The sequence below is a fragment of the Eubalaena glacialis genome, chromosome 3 (genome assembly GCF_028564815.1).
Source record: "Eubalaena glacialis isolate mEubGla1 chromosome 3, mEubGla1.1.hap2.+ XY, whole genome shotgun sequence".
Lineage (NCBI taxonomy): Eukaryota > Metazoa > Chordata > Mammalia > Artiodactyla > Balaenidae > Eubalaena > Eubalaena glacialis.
Window position 1 is genome coordinate 1,688,105 of NC_083718.1, and position 16,535 is coordinate 1,704,639.

Here is a 16,535-nt window from a genome sequence, read left to right on the forward strand (position 1 = left end):
ACGGACTCACGTGATCCCCACAACCTGGAAGGAAGCTGGGCAAGTATCATTCTTCCCACTACACACATGAGGAAACAGGAGATTTGCCCCACGTCACATGTTTCATACATGCCAGAGCCCAAAGCCCCGTCTCCAGGCTCCCAGCTCTCATTCCTTGAACCTCACTCCTCACCTCCTTTGGCCAAGAAGGAAGGCTCCCTGGAGGAGGGGGCATTTGGGGAAGGAGATGCCTTGGCAGGCTAGCTGTGCATGTGTGTCCCAGCTTCTGCTTAGCGGCTGGCTTGCCCTTTACTGGGAGATCTCAGAGCTGGAGGGTATTGTAGAGACCACCAGCCCTGGATCAGTGCCACAGGGAGGCCAGGCTGGCCAGCGAGACCCATCAGGACAGACGCTGTCAGTTCCGGCTCCCTCTTCTCCTGCTGGTGCCTGGGGCTGCACCAGTTCTGATGCGTCGGGAAGATAAGACTCTGCAACTTGGGGACTGACCATCCCTGGTCTCCCTGAGGCCGGCTCCCGGGCGGGCGGCGCGTGGCAGCCGGATGCGCACTTAAAGGGAGCCAGGTGGTGCCTCACTTGCTCCAAAACTCCAGTGCTAGCTCCCTGTCCACTGCTCCCTTCCGGGGAAAGCCGAGCTTCCCCCTCCTGGTTCCACACCCAGCCCCTCCAGCCCAAAGTCCAGACCAGCCTTCGAGGAGACCGCCTCCGACGTCTTGGCTTTTTCAGAGCCGGAGGCACTCCAGGGTGTGCAGAATGGAACCCAGGCTCTCCTTTTGGGAGGGGTGGGCTTTGCACCGGGCGTGCCTGCAGTTTTGCGCGCGGCGCAGAGGAAGCGCGCCCCGTGCTCTCCCGGGGTCTCGGTGCGGCGGGCCGGAGCGCAGAGCCAGGAGGGCTCTCCAGACCCCAGACGCGCGCCGGCTCCCACCTGCCCGCCCGCCTCCCGCCTGGGATTCTCGGGGCCGACCCGGTTGGCGGGCGGAGAGCGGGCCCGTCCCCGGGCTTCGGCCCCGGGCCGCGGCACTTGCGGGAGGGGGCGGCCGGGAGGGCTAGCCGGACAGGTCCCGAGCAGGAAGTCCCCACCCCCGTCCCGCCCCGCCCCGCCCCGCGCGGCCCGGGCTCTCGTCCACCCGTCCGTCCGTCAGTGCACCGGTGCGGCGGCCCGTCCTGGGCGCGCGGCCGGGCGGCCGAGGCGGGGACCGGGGCGGCTCCTTCTGCGACGCGCCTACCCACAGGCCAATCGGGGCAGCAGGCGGCGCGCGGCTGCGCGGGACGCAGGCCGGGGGGATAAGAGGCCAGGTGAGCCTACCTGCGCCGGCGGCGGGCGGGGTGCGCGCGGGGCGGCGCCGAGCGGACACGACGCACGCGGCAGGCGCGCGGTCTCCGGCGGCATGTCAGTCAGCAGGAAGAACTGGGCCGCGCTGTCCAGGTAAGCCCGGGGGCCTGGCCGCTCCTGGGGGCGACAGAGTCGGGGCCACACCTGGCAGCTCGCAGGTGTTCCGGCTCCCCCACCGCCTCCTTCCTCCCCTTGGGGGCTGAGGCACAAGCAGGGTGCCTGGGGTGGCTGTCGGCCCCTAGAGGCCGGTTCGGGGGATTGGGGAGGCGTTCTGGAGTTATGGCCCAGCCTCATTTCCCGAGAAGCCCCCTGACGGCCCGCGTTTCTCCGTAGAGAGTTTGAGGGGCCCCTCCCGGGGAGGAGGAGGGGCGCAGTGCCAGGAGCGGGGCAGCACCACCTTGGAGCGTTGGTGAATAGCACCGGGGGGGGGGGGGACAGATCCCCTCCCACTGATGAGGCTCGGGTTCTGAGTGTGGCGTTTTGGGGTGGTGTCTGGGCTGGGTGACCTCACAATAGTTTCTGCCCCCCTCTGTGCTTCAGCCTTTATTTGTGAGCTTGTCCTTCCAAGGGTCTGGGCACTGGGTGTCTTATCCCTGCCTGCGGGACATCCTGTCAGGGTCAGAGAAGCCTGGCGGGGTGTCCAGGAGGCAACACCCCTCATGTGGTTGGTGACCCCTGAACTCCTTGGGGCCACCCTGCACCTCCCCCCAGAGGTGCTTCCATGAGCATCTTCACCTGCGATCTCCCCCCCCCGCCCCCTCAGGAGACTGAGGCCCACGTAGTAGATGGATCGGAGCCCGGAAGGTTCTAGCGGGTAGAAGCTGACCCCTCCCAGGTGGGCGTGTGGGTTGAGGCCCAGGCTGCCTTTACAGGCATGGAGCAGCCCCTCCCAGGCCTTCCCCAGCACGGCCTTTGGCTCTCCCCACCCCCTTCCCAAGGGCTCCAGAGCTTCTCCAGGGCCGGGGGCCTCCCAGACCCTCAGACCTCACTGCTCTGAAGCACAGTTGCCCAGTCACCCTGCTGCAGAGGGGCCCGCGGGGTCTAGAGAGGGGAAGGATACGCCCCAAGAAAGGAGGAGCTCGGTGCCCCGGACTGGGGCCCGGCTGCCTCAGAGGCTGGACACACCCAGGGAGGGTCTGTACTGCGGGTGGAGCTGAGGGTCAAGGTCTCGGACTCTGCGTGTGGGTCACGGTGCCGGCGCTGGCTGACGTGGGAGCGTCTCTGCTTCCAGGTGGGGCCTGTGTGTGTTGGGGTGTGTAGTGCGGACACGTCTGGGTGGATGGTAGGTTCTGACGTTGCCGAGTTTGGGCCTTGGGAGTCCGAGTCCATTCGGATGTCCGTTGAAGACAACAGCGAAGGGCGTTGGGGTAAAAATACAAAGCAGACATGGCTGAGTCAGGAGCCCCCGGTCTGCTGGGATGTGTATGACTTTGTGTCTGAGACATGCCCGGATGTGTGTCAGGGTGTGTGCCAGGTGGCAGTGGGGCGCTGGAACTTTTAAAGTGCGAGCAGGGTCTGGTCTTAGCTGGTCCTCTGCTCAGATGGCCCCAGTCTCCCGTGGCTGCAGGGGGGGCCGGGGGGGGGGCGATTGCCAGGCAGCGGGAAGCCCCGGGGACCAGCCCTGCCCCGCCCCCTGGCCCTCCCCAGCCCTGTGGGCAGACACAGCTGTGGCCAACACTCACCCCGTGAGGCAGCTGGAGCTGAGGACCCTCCCGCCCTGCTCCCTGGCGAACAAGCCTCAGCTGGCAGGAGGGAAGGGCCGTGAGTCACTGTCAACGGAGCCTCCCAGGCCCTCCCGGGGTCGGGTTTGGGGGTGGCGCTGAGGAGGGTGCGAGGAGCGTGGCCCCAGACAGGGCCCAGGTGGGCAGCTGAGGGCCAGCCTGCCGCCCGTCCTTGGCAAGTAGAAATTCAGACGCTCTAGCCCTGGGGCAGGGCAGTGGTGAGCTGGCTGGCCGGGTGCCCTGGTCAGCAGCCTTGCCCTCTCCTCCCTGGGCTGGCCTGGTGAGGGTGAGGCTGGGCGGGCTCGTCCGCAGGGGGTGAGGGGTGGATCTGGAGCAGCCCGGGGTTAATCATTTCCCTGCCTGGGTCTTGAGCAGCCCTGCCACCTCCCGAGCTGCTTGGTTCTCCCTGACACCTCTCCCTAGACCAGCAGGGCTAGAAGGGACCTCACTGACCACCCACCGTGGCCCCTCGTCGTGTGGAAGGCCTGTCCCCCCTCAGGGGCTGCAGACTGGCCCAAGGTCACGCGACTAATCAGAGCTGCGTCTCTCAGCCCAGTGCCAGGCCTGAGCTCCCTTTTCTCCTTCCAAGTTCTGCAAATCCTTGCTCTTTGAGCCCCAGGGTTCCACAGAATGCTCTAGGGCAGCCTTCACACCCTTCCCCTGCTTTAACCAGGGCAGCTGAGCCTTGATCTGTCGTATAATGGGCTCCTACGTGCGATTCAATTGGGGAAAGAAGGGTTCTCCTGGTAAACCTGCCAGCACTTACACCCCTGCACTCAGCTGCTGCTGAGTGGGAAGATAGACCTCAGGAAGAATGGCCCTTGGGAGGGAGCAGAGCCAGCTCTGCCCTGAGCAGCGGGGCAGAAGGTCTTCCATAACTATTTAAGGGAAAAAGAGGTCCCTTCCCCTAAGAATGGAGCTGGTGAGGTCAGGAGTAGGGAGGCTAGCAGTCCTACCTGGAGGCAAAGAGAGGGATGTGTGTCCCCAGAGGAGGGCCAGGAGGTGGAGGAAAGGGTTGTTAAGAGGGAGGGGGTGGCGGGGTGGCCGCCCAGGGCTGCGACATCAGCTGGTGACAGTGGCTGGGACTCCCTGGGGTGTGGGACCTACACGGTCCACCCTGGCCTGGCCCTGGCGCTCGAGAGGGCAGCGTGTTGGCTGCTGGGTTTCCCCAAACCTGCTTCCGCAGGCTGCGCCACGAGCTCAGGCCTGTGCTGGGCTGGAGAGTCCCACACCTTCCGAGGCCCTCCCAGACTCCCCTTCCTCCCTCTGACTCTTCAGCTGCTGGGCTCCCGAGAAGGTGGCAGGACATCCTTCCTGGCATTTAGCCTTGTGGTTAAGAGGCTGGCCTATGCTGGAAGCTTGGTTCCTTCTTTTACTAGCTCTCCTGTCCTGGGAACGTTATTGACCTCCACGAGCCTCAGAGTTCTCACTGCAGAATGGGGGTGACCCCCCCGTCCCTCAGGGCTGTCGGGGGCCTCTTGTCAGAGGTATCTGTGAGCCGCTGGGACCAGCGCCCGGTGTTGTCTAAGCAGCTCACCTCTGCCTTTATTCCTTTATTTATTGATTCATTAGTCACCGTAGTCAACAAATACTTGTGTGCTCCTGAATGCAGGCCCTTAGTTACCGTTTGTTTATTCCTGGGGCTCCTGCGGAGCCGCCCAGAAGCCTGGCCTTCACCCCTCCTGCCCTCTCCTCCCCATTTTCTCCTCTTTAGAGGAGGAGCTCTTTGCTTGGTGGAGATAACGTTTCTCCTGGGGTAGGGGTGAGGGGTGACCACGTCACCTGGGTGAGCGGCGGGGTCTTGGGGCAAAGCTGGGGATCACTCGAGGACGCCTGGGCCGCCCCGCCTCGGGCGGCTCAGGCCCCGAGACCCTCAGGGCGAGGACCCGCCTGGGGTGAGTCACTTCCTGAGACCAGGCTCTGACAGATCGCACACCGACTTGTCCCAGGTCCCACAAACAAACCGGTGGCTCCCCTGAGGGCTGAGCGGCCTGTGTGGGAACGGGCTTGCTCAGGCCCAAGGAATCCTGGGGGCTCCAGCCCAGCCGTGCCTGTCGGGGGAGGAGCCACCACTCGGTGGGCCGGTCTCCCTCGGGGTGGGGGGGTCCCTCAGCTTTGCAGGGCACAGCTGACCCCAAACTGTGCACTCAGTTAGGTGGGTCCAGAGGAAAGCGAGCTCAAGTGGGCCTTTCTCATCTGGACCCGGGCAGCGAGGAAGGGGTGGGGCATTGGGGCCTGGCCGGAGGGAGCCATGGGTTCCCGTGGAGTGAGTGAGTGAGTGAGTGAATGAATGATCACGGAGGCCCCGGAGAATCTGGTTTAAACCCCGTGGTCAAGGCCGTGGGTCCTAGATGGAGCCCTGCCCCATCCCCACGCAGGTGGAGTACAGACCTGACAAGCAGGAGGAACTAAGGTTTTCACCAAGAGCTACCCTGACATCAGACTTGGGAGGTTCTGGAAGTTTGCCTGGGCCTAGGATTTGCTCCGCCTTTGTGCTCTTGCTTATCAAGGCAGAGATCTGGTGAACCCCCCCCCCTCCCCAGGGAGGAGGAGCGCCCTGCCCTCTCCTCTTCCCAAGTGAAGTTGACACTTGCACTTGGTTCCACATTGGTGGCGCTTGTGCGTTCCGGGCGCCGTGGTGGATGGGCGCCGTGGTGGATGCGCCTCGTCCTGTGGTCTTTTCTCTCCCTGCAGGGCAACTTCTTCACACTTTCTTTTCAAACCTTTCCTACCCTCTCCGCTCTGCCTCATTTGCCCATCTTTAAAAAGAAAACATGACTTAAGATCTGTGTGTTTATTGTATGTAAATTACACCTCAATTAAGACAGCAATCTTTGCATCCACGTTGTCCTCCAGGTACTGTCTCATCTTGGTGGCTTTTCTTCTCGTTAAACCTTCTCAGCAGAGTTGCTGGCCGTCACCAGCGCCTCTTTCTCGGGTCCCCTTCTCCCCTTACTTGTCCAGTCGGGCTCTTTCTAAGGGTCCGGAAGCCTCTGTGCTCAACACTGCCTCCTGGTGGTCTTGCCCTTCCAGCGGTGTGGACAGGGCTGGCTCCTCCTCCAGGGCAACTCCTCCCGGGTTTCCTCCTTTGCTCCCTCCTCTCCCGCTGCCGCGGACATCTCACCAAACCCCTTCCTCCCTGATGGTCCCCATCCTTCTAAGAGCAGCGCCAGGAACTGCTCAGGCCAGAAAATCTAGTTTTCCTTGATTTTTCTCCTTTCCTCGCCCCTCATCCCCATCCAGCCCATCAGCAAACCCAGTTGGCTCTGTCTTCAAAATGTGTCCCGAATCCATCACTTTTCCCATCTCACTGTCACCACCCCAGGTGACGTCACCGTGGCTCGCGCCCTGGCAAGGCCCCCCCCCCCAACCCGGCCCAGCCCCTCTCCTCTGCCTTCTGCAGTCCTGTCACCATACAGCAGCCGGAGAGGTTTAAAATAGTGACCATAATAAGTCTTACCGTGCCCCCCTCGGTATGAAACTATCCAGTGTCTTCCCACACCCTGGAATAAACCCACGCTCTCCCCCGTCCCCGAGCCTTCTGCCCTGGCTCCCCTCCCCTGAGCACAGCCATCCGGCCTCTGCTGTGCTGCCCCCTCCCCCTGGAACGCTGCCACCAGACCCAGCCCCTCTGGTCCTTGGGGCCCTCTCCCCTCCAGGCGCCTTCTCTCCTCCTCCGTCTCTTCCTGACGTTTTGTTCACGTGCGGGCTCCTTGCTCCCTGTCTGACTCCCCTACCTGGCACGCGCCCCAAAGGGCAGAACCCCGTCGGGCTCCTTCCCAGTCCCCAGAACCTGCCTGCCTGTAGACCGTGCTCAAAACATGTGAGTTTAGTGACAATCAGATCAGCAGGTGTGATGCTGGACTTGGAAAAAAAGATCAGGGCCGTCGTGTGGGTGCTCCTCTTCCTCTTAGGGAGGAAAACGGAGGAGGCAAGGAAGGGACCTGCCCGCGGGCAGGAGGACCAAGCAGAGGCCCGTCTGATCTGGGCCCCAGACAGCACTGGGAGGCCACTCCCAACCCTCAAGGCCCGAAGCACGGCCTCCCTCCCCTGCAAGCCCCCACCTCTGACCTCCAGGCTTGCTCGTCCCTCCCCTCTGCCTGGACCTCGGGTTTCTCCCGGCCCTGGCCTGTCCCCCTTCCTGAGATTCAGCCCACGTTCAGGCTCTTCTGGGGCCTCTCCTGATGCTCCAGCCCCAGTAACCTTTCCCTCCCTGTGCAGAGCTACTGGTGGACACACTTGTCTTTCTCACTATTTGGCAGGTGTCTCCGAGGCAGGGGCCCTGCCCTGGTCTGTGAACCCGCAGTTTCCGACGGGGCGCTGGCCCAGCACAATTCCTCAGGGATATTTGCTCTTTGGTTGGGATGGAGGGTGGGGATGGGTTGGGGAGGGTAGGTGGATAAGGATGATAAGGATGATAAGGTGGGCAGGGCAGTGGAGGTGATGGGGGAGGGCTGTTTGCAGGGACAGGAGGTTGGATGGCTGCGTGATTGAAGGCGGGGGTGGGTGGCTGTGAGAGTGGCTGGTAGGCCCTGTGATGCAGGGTGGTGGGAGCAGGAACCAAAAGCAGGTATGGCCCCTGCTCCCGGCACCTGAGAGCTGGTTCTCGGGAGCCAAAGAGGCTGACAGGGCTCCTGGGAGGTGAAGAGGGTGATGCTGGGCCCTCCCCGGCTGTCATTGGTCTCAGTGGCGAGTCTCCCCCTCTGGAGAGCTGAGAAGTCCCATGGGGAGCTGTGTAGCTGAGGACGTTTCTCTGTGATTGTCCACTGAGGGATGTTATCTAAGTCCCCGGACCAGAGAGAGAGGGGAGCTTGTCAGGTTCACCCACCTCCTTCAGGCAGAGCTGCACCTGCCCTCCTGCGTCCCTGGGCACCCCGGAGTATGGGCCCCCATCCCACTCGGGGGTCCAGGGCGGAGTCCAGCCCAGCGTCCCCCTGGGGGTGTCGGCCACGCAGGCCGGGGTGGCGGGCCGTGTGGGCTGCACTGACCCCTGTCCCCCGCCAGCCTGGCCAGGCAGTGGACCTTGGAGGATGAGGCGGAGCAGGAGCGAGAACGGCGGCGGCGACACCGGAGCCTGAGCTCCACCGCGGACAACGAGGTGGCCCAGCCAGCCCAGGACAGAGACCCGGCGGCCCCAGAGAGGTGCGGGGGTGGGGAGGCGGTACCCCGGTCCCGGATGACGGACGGACCGGCTGCCCCTGCCTGGGGTACCAGGCTGAACTTCTGTGGGTCCCACCCTCATCAGGACAGCCAGTGTGACCAGTGTTCATGAGACGTGCAGCCTTTGCTGGACATTTCGTAAGCGTAACTCAGTCCTTCCAGGCTCCTGAGAGAGAGGGTCCTAACCCGTCTCACAGGCGCAGAAGCTGGTCAGAGAGCACACAGGTTGTCCACCTGGAGAGCGGGGGCCACGGGTGTCGTCCACGCCTGTCAGGCCCCGGGACCAACTCTCTCCATTCACCCCAGCTGCCTCCCTCTAACCTGGACCCTCCGTGGTCCGCCTCTGACCGGAGGAGCGCGGGGGCCGGTGTGGCCACCAGATCTGAGGGTTGAGATGGGAAGGCAGAGAAGGGCCGTGTTCACCGGACGCTCCTGTCTGTCAGGACGGCGCCTGCTCCTGGCATGAGTCTCCTCTCGCCTCCGAACAAGTCCGGTTTGCAGGCTGGGAAACAGGCTCAGACAGTGAATTAACCTGCCCCAAGTCGCATGGCGAGCAGGTGGTGGGGACGGAAGAGTCTCCTGAGGGCCTCTCATGTTGCCCTTGTTCCCCTGGGTCCCCCAGAGGAGGGACCACAAGGTGTGCATCCTGAGCTGCACCCATGTGGCTGACGGGGCGGGAGGAGCATCAGAGGCCTGGGTTCTACTCCCAGCTCCACCGCCCATTAGCTGTGTGACCTGTGCCAGCTCCCTGACTGTCTCTGGTCCTGATCTAAGCTGCAAGGGGCGGGGCCTGGCACAGAGGAGGTGTTTGTAGATCGGGGCTGAGCGTGGAATGGTTGCACCTTTCAGGGGTTTATGCATTTCTTTTAAAAGCATCATGTGCTTTGTTCAGAGGATACCTTAGAAGCATCATGTGCTTTGTTCAGAGGATACCTTAGAAGCCCGATGTGTAAAGCAGATAAAAGGGATCCTGATTTAAGCGATGGTGGTTCCAGGGGGGGCCACGGCCTTGCTTCCTCGCCCCTCCCGTGTGGCCCCAGAGGCATCTTCACTGGGTCGGGGGGCACCCCAGGGTCTCTCCCACCTCTGCCGGCCTCTGACTCTGTCTCCCGCCCCATCTCCCATCTTTCGACTCAGACTGCCGAGCGTGGAGGAGATGGAGGTCCCCCCCCGACCACCCCTGGACTCCAGAGGCGAGGACGAGGACGTGTGGGCCGTCCTCAGGGCACGGCAGGAGCGGAGGCAGAGGCAGCGGGAGGTGGAGGTCGCACAGGCCCCCGTCCGGGAGCAGCTGGGGGCAGAGGAGGAGGACGGCGCGGGCACTGGGCAGGCCAGGCAGCCGCCCCTGGTGCCCGAGAAGGAGCTGAAGCTGCTGCCTCGCCGGAGACTGAGCCGGCAGCAGCGGAGCTCCTGGGTCCGGGAGGAGGAGAGCTTGGCGGGCAGGGAGCCGGGATGCAGCAGGAAGGAGGGCTCAGAGAAGCCCTCTGCCCCAGAGAAGACATTAGCGCCCGAAAAGAGCCTGGACTCCAAGGAAATCTCCGCCTCCGAGAAGAACCCCAGCCCTGAGAAAGTGTCTGTGTCCCAGAAGATCGCAGTGTTGCAGAAAAGAACCATCTCGGGAAAGAGGGTGGTTCTGGAAAAAACAAGTGTCTTGGAGAAGCTGCAGTCCCCAGGGAAGACGTCGGACTCAGAAAAGAGACTGACGTCTGAGAAAGCAGCAGTCTTCGAGAAGACCCCGGCCCCTGAGACGCAGCTGGCCCCAGTGAGGGCGGCGGCCCCAGGGCAGCCCCAGGCCTCTGCGGAGAGCCCATCCACCCCCAAGGGGCAGGGGAGGGCCGGCCCCGAGCAGGAGCCCCCGTCCTCGGCGGGGCTGCGGGAGCAGGGGTCAGAGCGTCCGGCTGTGACTTGCCGCCTCCCACCCATCACTCTCCAGGTTGGCGGTGCCCCTGCCCTCCCGCCCTCCGCCCTCCCTTCTAGTCCTGTCCTCCTGCCTCTAGGCCGGCCTTGGCTGTTTCTTCTTCTCTCCCTACCTGCTCCACCACCGTCAGGATAGCGGACCCGGGGGCGGGGGCGTCAGCTGCGTGGCGGGGAGCACCTGGTACCCCGTACCACATCCTCAGCCAGGGCCCAGACTGCAGGCCCTCGTGGACCCTTGGGAAGCCTCAGATCCTTCTAGAAGTCCCCCTGGAAAGCCCCGCCTGATGGCCTGGCCCCGGGACTGTGTCCGCCATCCCCACAGCGGAGGGGCAGGAGGCACAGGACTCTCTTGCTGCCTGCTTCCCGCTGCAGCTCCTGGGATGAGCCAGGCCAGCGGCGCCCCCGTGGCAGCTTGGGCTCGGGGTACCCTGGCCTTCCGTGTGATACTCCCCCTGCTCCATCCAGGTGAAAATCCCCAGCAAGGAGGACGAGGCGGACACACTCTCGCCCACCCAGGCCACCTACAGCAGCTCCCTGAAGCGCTCCAGCCCCAGGACCATCTCCTTTCGGGTGAGGCCCGGGTCCCTTTGCCTTCCATCCGCTGGAGGGCATGCCGCGGAAAGCAGCCCCCGTTACAGCCCAGGGCCCTGGGTTAGACACCAGGGACGTTGTACGCAGACACAGGGCTTTTGGATGCCCGAGGGTGGCCGAGAGCAGATGGGGTTGGATCAAGTGAAGCACCAGTTTATGGCTAGAGGCGGGTGTGGACGAGACCCAGCAGCCCCAGGTGATGGGCCCAGCTAGCCTGCAGGAGGGCGGCGCAGGCGGACTGCGGGGAGAGCCTCTCCTCCAGGAGGGGAGGTGGGTGGGAGCCATGGGCTGTCCCGGTGCCCGCCACCCTGCCTTGCCCCAGGAGTACAAATCACGTGGACCGGGGCTGGTCCTCTCGCTTTATGCCAGAATTTACTGCTGGTTCCTCTGTTTACTGGGTCACTCACTCACTTTTTGACTGACCGTGCGCTGTGCCAGGCCCTGGGGAGAGGCAGGAGACCTGCTGCCGGCCGGTGCCTGTCCCTGCCCTACAGGTCTGGGGCCGGTGGGGAAGCAGGCAGGAAGCAGCTGGTTGCAGCTGCCCCAAGAAGACCTGGGGGCGTCAAGGAGGGGCTGCTGACCCGGCCTGGTGGCTGGGGCCGTGTCCCAGACCCTTTAATGGGGGTTGGATTGGGGGTTGAGCAGAGGTGGGTGGGAGGCCCCCAGAGGGGGATGTGTTCTGACAGCTGAGCCCTCCCTTGAGGAGGCCACAGCTGACCCCACTCATGGGCACCTTCCTTCTCGTTTCAGATGAGCCCCCGGAGAGACCACTCAGAGGCAGCCTTAACCCGCAGGTCAGGGGCCCGGAGGCTCTGTCCGCTCCCGTCTGCTCCCGTCCTGCTTGTGCTGCAGGGTTAGCAGGAGGGGCTGAGGCCCGAGATGTGGCACAAGGGGAGGGATCCGGGGAGCTGCTTGGAGGAGGCAGGGCTTGAGGCACAGGGGTGCGGAGGGAGACTGACCAGTGCAGGAAGGGGACGCAGCCGCTTCAGCAGGTGGGGCGTGGGTGCCCGGGACTTTGCATGCTTGATGAGCGCTTCCACCTCCCCCCCTCCCCACCTCTGCCCACAGCGTCCATGCAAGCAGCTGGAGGACTGTGTGTTTTTTTAAAAAACAACAACAACAAATGGGGTCTGAGGAGCAGCTGTGCTCATGCGTTGGGAATTTCATGCACATGCATTGCATCCGTCTGCCCCCAAACTATCTCTAGGGCAGCAGTGCTGGGCGAGGCCTGGGGGTGGGGATGGGCGCTGGGGTACAAGGTGGATGAGACACACCGCTGCCCTCGAGCAGCTCACGTCAGACATGAAGTGTGCAAGAGCCCCACAGCACGGAGGTGCCGGGATGGGAATGGGAACTGAGGGCTGGAGCCCCTCATGGCTGCAGGAGCTCGGCCCTCGGGAGCTGGGGACTCGGTCCCAGAGCGATTGGCATCTGAAAGGACGTGAACTAGAGGGAGATTTCCAAGCAGAAGGAAGCTTTGAATCGAGGGGACAGCATGAGGAAGGCCATGGAGTGTGACACACACGGCGTCCGGTTGGCCGGCTCCTCAGCATGGGGAGGAAGGGGCGGGGGGACACTGGTGTCAGGGGGGCAGGCAGGACCAGGTCATGAGTCTTGTACGCTGTCCGGTGGCCTGAGGACAGGATGGGGTTGGTCGGGGGTGGGGCGGCCTGGTGGCTGGTGTCCTGCTGAATGGACTGTTTCTAGGGAGGACAGGGGAGCCCCCGGAGTCTGTAGATCATCACCTTGGCCAAGTCGTTATGGTCTCCCTCGGTGACTGAGGCCACATTCTCTTTGCCGAAGCGCTGGGGGTGTGGGCGCAGGCCTGGTCTCCCTTGGGGCGGGGGTCTCACCTGCCTTCTTGCCTTGCCCTGCCTTCCGGTCCTGCAGCACCAGCACGAGACTCCCGGCCAGCTCGTTCACACTGGGCCAGAAGCTGGAGAGATACCACACAGCTGTACAGGTGGGTGGGGCTGGGTACCTGCCTTGCGTGGTGGGCGTGGTCGGCGCCCACCCTCAAGGGTCAGCGGCTTGTGCTCTCTGCTCCCAGAGATCAGAGTCAGTCAGGTCTCTGGGCCCCTCCCGCCCTGAGTTCTTGGTGGCTCCCGTGGACGTCGCCAGCAAGCGCCACCTCTTTGAGAAGGAGCTGGTGGGTCAGGGCCGAGAAGGACCAGCCTCCAGCCGGAAGGTGAGTGGCTCAGGCCGATGAGGCTGGGTGTCTGCAAAACCCGGCCCCTGGCCTAGGCAGTGCCAGACAGCTCTGTGCCTTCGTGCGTCAGTTTGGGAGAACCTGCCTCTGACTTGAGTTCCCTGCCACTCCTGCTCCTGAGCCCCCATCCTCCTGGCTGTGCGCACAGCCCCAGTGAGGGGGGGCGGGTCCGGCGCCCTGGGCTGGATGGGTGTGGGCCAGGTACAGACCTCTGGAGATGCCCACCCGACCCTGAGACGGAAGCTCTCTTTTCAGGAGAACTTGCGGCTCTCGGGGGTTGTGACATCGAGGCTCAACCTGTGGATCAGCAGGACCCAGGAGTCGGGAGATCAGGACCCGCAGGTACCCCGGCCCTCCCGCGGTCTCACCACGGGCCCCTTCGTGGCAGAGTGACCTGTCAGAGGAGGGGCAGCCCCAAAAGTAGTGGAGATATTCTGGGTGTGGGAACGGCCGTGGATAAGCCTGCGGGTCAGAAGGCAGAGAGGAAGAGGGTCTGGGGTCCTCCCTCAGGAGGGGAGGGGTCTGGGGACCCCTGTGCCGTAAGCCTGAGCCTCTGGTCTCCACCCTGATGCCGCAACCAGGAGGTGCAGAAGGAGTCGGCGGCCGCCAGGAGGATCCAGTGGAGGAAGAAAGCAGACCCCTCCCTGGGTGCCGAGGTGAGGGGGGCGGGGGTGGCTGCCCTGCGGGGACGCCACACGCCCAACGTCACGCACACCGACTGGCCTGTGTTTGCACAGCCCCGTTCTCAGGCTGGGTGGACCCAACCTGGGGAACACCGGCTGCACCCTCCGCTGGCTTCGCTTCGCCACAGCTGTGCAAGCCCCTGCCCCCCTCAACCAGCAGACCTGGGGCCTCTGGCCCAGTGTGGGCGCGGGGCTTGGGGAAAGGGGTGCCTTCCTGTCCAGCCCTAGGAACCCGTCTTGTTCTAATAGCCCTTTGCCCCGTAGGTGTGAGGAGCCTCGTCTTGAGGCTCAGCAGGCACACCTCTGTCTCATCACCCCGCTCCCTTTGTGCCTCGGACCTGGGACCAGGAACGTCGGGGGGACTCAGCCAGCTCCTTCCCTGCCCAGCCTCCGGGGCAGGTGTGCCTGGCCCCTTGTCCTGCTGTGGGCACAGCGGATCCTGGGCCCCAGCGCCAGCCTGGGCACAGCACGACTCCCGTCCGCACCTCAGGCCTCAGCGTCCTGTCTAGAGACGGCTGCTCCCTTCCAGGGTCAGGGGCGCCGTCCTGCAAGAAGCCCAGGGTCCCTGCCTGGTCTGAGCCAGCAGGTGTCTCTGTGTACCTCTCAGAGGCCGGTCCACCCACTTCGGCCAGGCTGGAAGAGTCGCACTGTCTTCCTTGGCCCCGTCCCCTGCTTTGTTCTCCCTCACATCCCCACCTGCTGCTCTGGCCAAGCCGTCCTGTGCTCCCCTCCCCTTGTTCTCAGGAAAGAGCTGATAAACTCATTCACTCTCAGGTGTAAGTGACTGATAATACTTTAAAAACTCTTCCTTCCTGGAGGCTTAGCATTCGGGGAGGGCTGTTTTGGCTGCGGGCGTGCAGGGGGGAGGCGGTCATCACTTGTCCTCACGTTTAAGGGGGTTGCTACCCAGTTGTCTAGCATGGTGACTTGAGGGGGGCAGAACTGCCACAAACAGTGCCAGGCCTGCTGTCACATCCCAACACACACGATCCCCAAATCCGGTCCTCTGTTCCTCTAACCTCATGGCCCCTGTGGGCTTGGCGGACACTGGGCTAGCTGAGAATCTAGGACAAAGCAAACTCAGAAAGTCTGGTGCCTGTCAGAGCCCTTTGTGCTGTAGTGATAAAGGTAGACGTGTGCGGGTACGTGTGTGCACAAGTGTACGTGCGCGTGCGTGCGTGTGTGTACGTACACACACAGGCGCGTATGTATTTTCTTTTAATCGTTAGAACTAAATTAGAACTCTGTTCCCAAGTGCCCCGGAGCCAGCTGCGGGAACATGGGCGCAGGGCCCACGCCCCTCTACGCCTGGCCCAGGCCCACCTGGGAAACTCCAGGGCTCCTCAGAGCACAGCTGGAAGGGTCAGCAGGCCCCCGAGCCTATGGGGCAGACGCGGCCAGCCATGTCCAGACTCTGTGATCCCGAGTGAGGCTCCTATCTTGCATCCTGGGGTCCAGGGCACAGGAGGCCCGCGGGGCCCCGTCCGTGGCCCCAGGCTGGCCCATCTCCCGCTGATGGGCTTCCTGGGGCCGGCCCTGTGCCTGCCTGGAGCCGGGGGGGCAGCAGGACCTGGAGGGCCTGCCTGGGACACCCGCACCCGCTACCAACTCGGGTCCCAGGACGAAGCCGGGGGCCGGGGCAAACACTGCCCGGAGACGCAGGCCCTGCCAGGAACTCAGGGTTCAAACAGGCGACCTGCAGGTTTTTGAATGCTCCCGTTCTAAACTTGGGAAGGTCCCAGCAGGTGAATTTGTCCAGCACAACTGTCCTCTGTAACCCTCCCTCCAGCGTGGAGACCCAAGAGCGGGCCGAGGGGCTCCGCTTGGTCCTGGGGATCTGGGTGTCCGGAAGCTGTTGCCCTCAGGGGTGGAGCCCTTGGTGCCTGCAACCCGCGCACTGGGGTGCCCATCAAGGGCTGACTGCCGAGCAGGGTGTGGGGGACAGCACCCCATGACTCCTGCCCCCTTGCACTCGTGCATCCCACACACAAGGGCCCTGCACGCCCCCTTATCGGGGGATGGTCTGTAAACCGGGAGATGGATGCACGCCCAGGATGACTTCAGCTGGTGACAGTGTGAGGACAGAGCATGCAGCCTGGGGGTGACTGGGTGACAAGGTCGGGGGAGGCCCCTCAAGGAGGTGACATCCCACTCCCTCCAGGGACAGAACAGCCCCCCACCCTCCCACACACACTCTGGGCCCTGCCTGCCTGCATTCCTGCCCGGAGACCCGGGACCTCACAAGCAGCCTCTCCTCCTGCGGGTCCTCAAATGTGCAAGCACCATACCAGCATCTGCTTCTTCCAGTAAAATTCTGGCCAAGCACCATCTGTTTTCTCTTCCTTCCCCTCTACCATTAGCATGAGGAGGTGACGTTACATCTGTTTGCAAGGACGGGGCGTCCACGGCAGGTCAGATGTGGTGGCTGGAGGGTGGCTAGACTCGCCAGCTGAGTGACTGCCGCCCACGGTCCGAGTCAAAGTCCCACCTTAGGACACTTACTGAGAGCCTCACGCAGTTAGTCCACGGATGCCAAGAACCTACCAGGTTTTCCCCGTGGGGATTCAGGTGGCCAGATCTCTGTCCCAGGCATCCGTGCAAGCAAATTACGTCCCATTTGAAGGATTGTTGAGCTTACAAGGAACCCACTGAAGTAGCTCAAGTTAAGGGAGGATTTAGGAAAAGCGATTCCTAAATTCCAGGAGGTTCCAGGCCAGGACACAAGGCAAGGCTAGGTCCTGGTGGGCTGCACCAGGAGAGCGGGTGATGGGGCATCCCCCCTCCTTCCCGACAGCTTGGCTGCTCAGTGTTCGTCCCTGTTCCCCGGGAAGCCGGTAGCAGGCATGTGGCTTCAGCCCGCCCCGCCCCGGATCTGCTGGCAGTGTAAAGGGCCACATGGCAGGGATTGAGCCTGGAGGTGGGGA

At 63.5% G+C, this 16,535-nt stretch overlaps 1 protein-coding gene across 2 annotated transcripts; it reads left to right on the plus strand.

Annotated features, from left to right (window-relative positions):
- The first annotated feature begins 1,167 nt into the window (after positions 1–1,167).
- Positions 1,168–14,384, plus strand: LAD1 (ladinin 1). Of its 2 annotated transcripts, none has more exons than XM_061187269.1 (10): positions 1,168–1,293; positions 8,056–8,193; positions 9,349–10,144; positions 10,594–10,698; positions 11,470–11,513; positions 12,610–12,682; positions 12,770–12,907; positions 13,184–13,270; positions 13,510–13,584; positions 13,876–14,384. In XM_061187269.1, the coding sequence occupies exons 3-10, from the start codon at positions 9,368–9,370 to the stop codon at positions 13,879–13,881; spliced, it is 1,305 nt and encodes a 434-aa protein (XP_061043252.1). In that variant the 5' UTR covers positions 1,168–1,293; positions 8,056–8,193; positions 9,349–9,367; the 3' UTR covers positions 13,882–14,384. The 2 variants fall into 2 exon arrangements, with proteins under 2 accessions (XP_061043252.1, XP_061043251.1); XM_061187268.1 differs by lacking the exon at positions 1,168–1,293 and adding an exon at positions 1,301–1,423.
- Positions 14,385–16,535: the final 2,151 nt, after the last annotated feature.

Bases quoted from the DNA above. Each gene is read 5' to 3' on its own strand.
- LAD1 (XM_061187268.1), top strand. From the start codon at position 1,386: ATGTCAGTCAGCAGGAAGAACTGGGCCGCGCTGTCCAG. The intron at 10,145-10,593 runs GTTGGCGGTGCC...TGCTCCATCCAG, and splicing joins TCCCACCCATCACTCTCCAG to GTGAAAATCCCCAGCAAGGA. The intron at 12,683-12,769 runs GTGGGTGGGGCT...CTCTGCTCCCAG, and splicing joins GATACCACACAGCTGTACAG to AGATCAGAGTCAGTCAGGTC.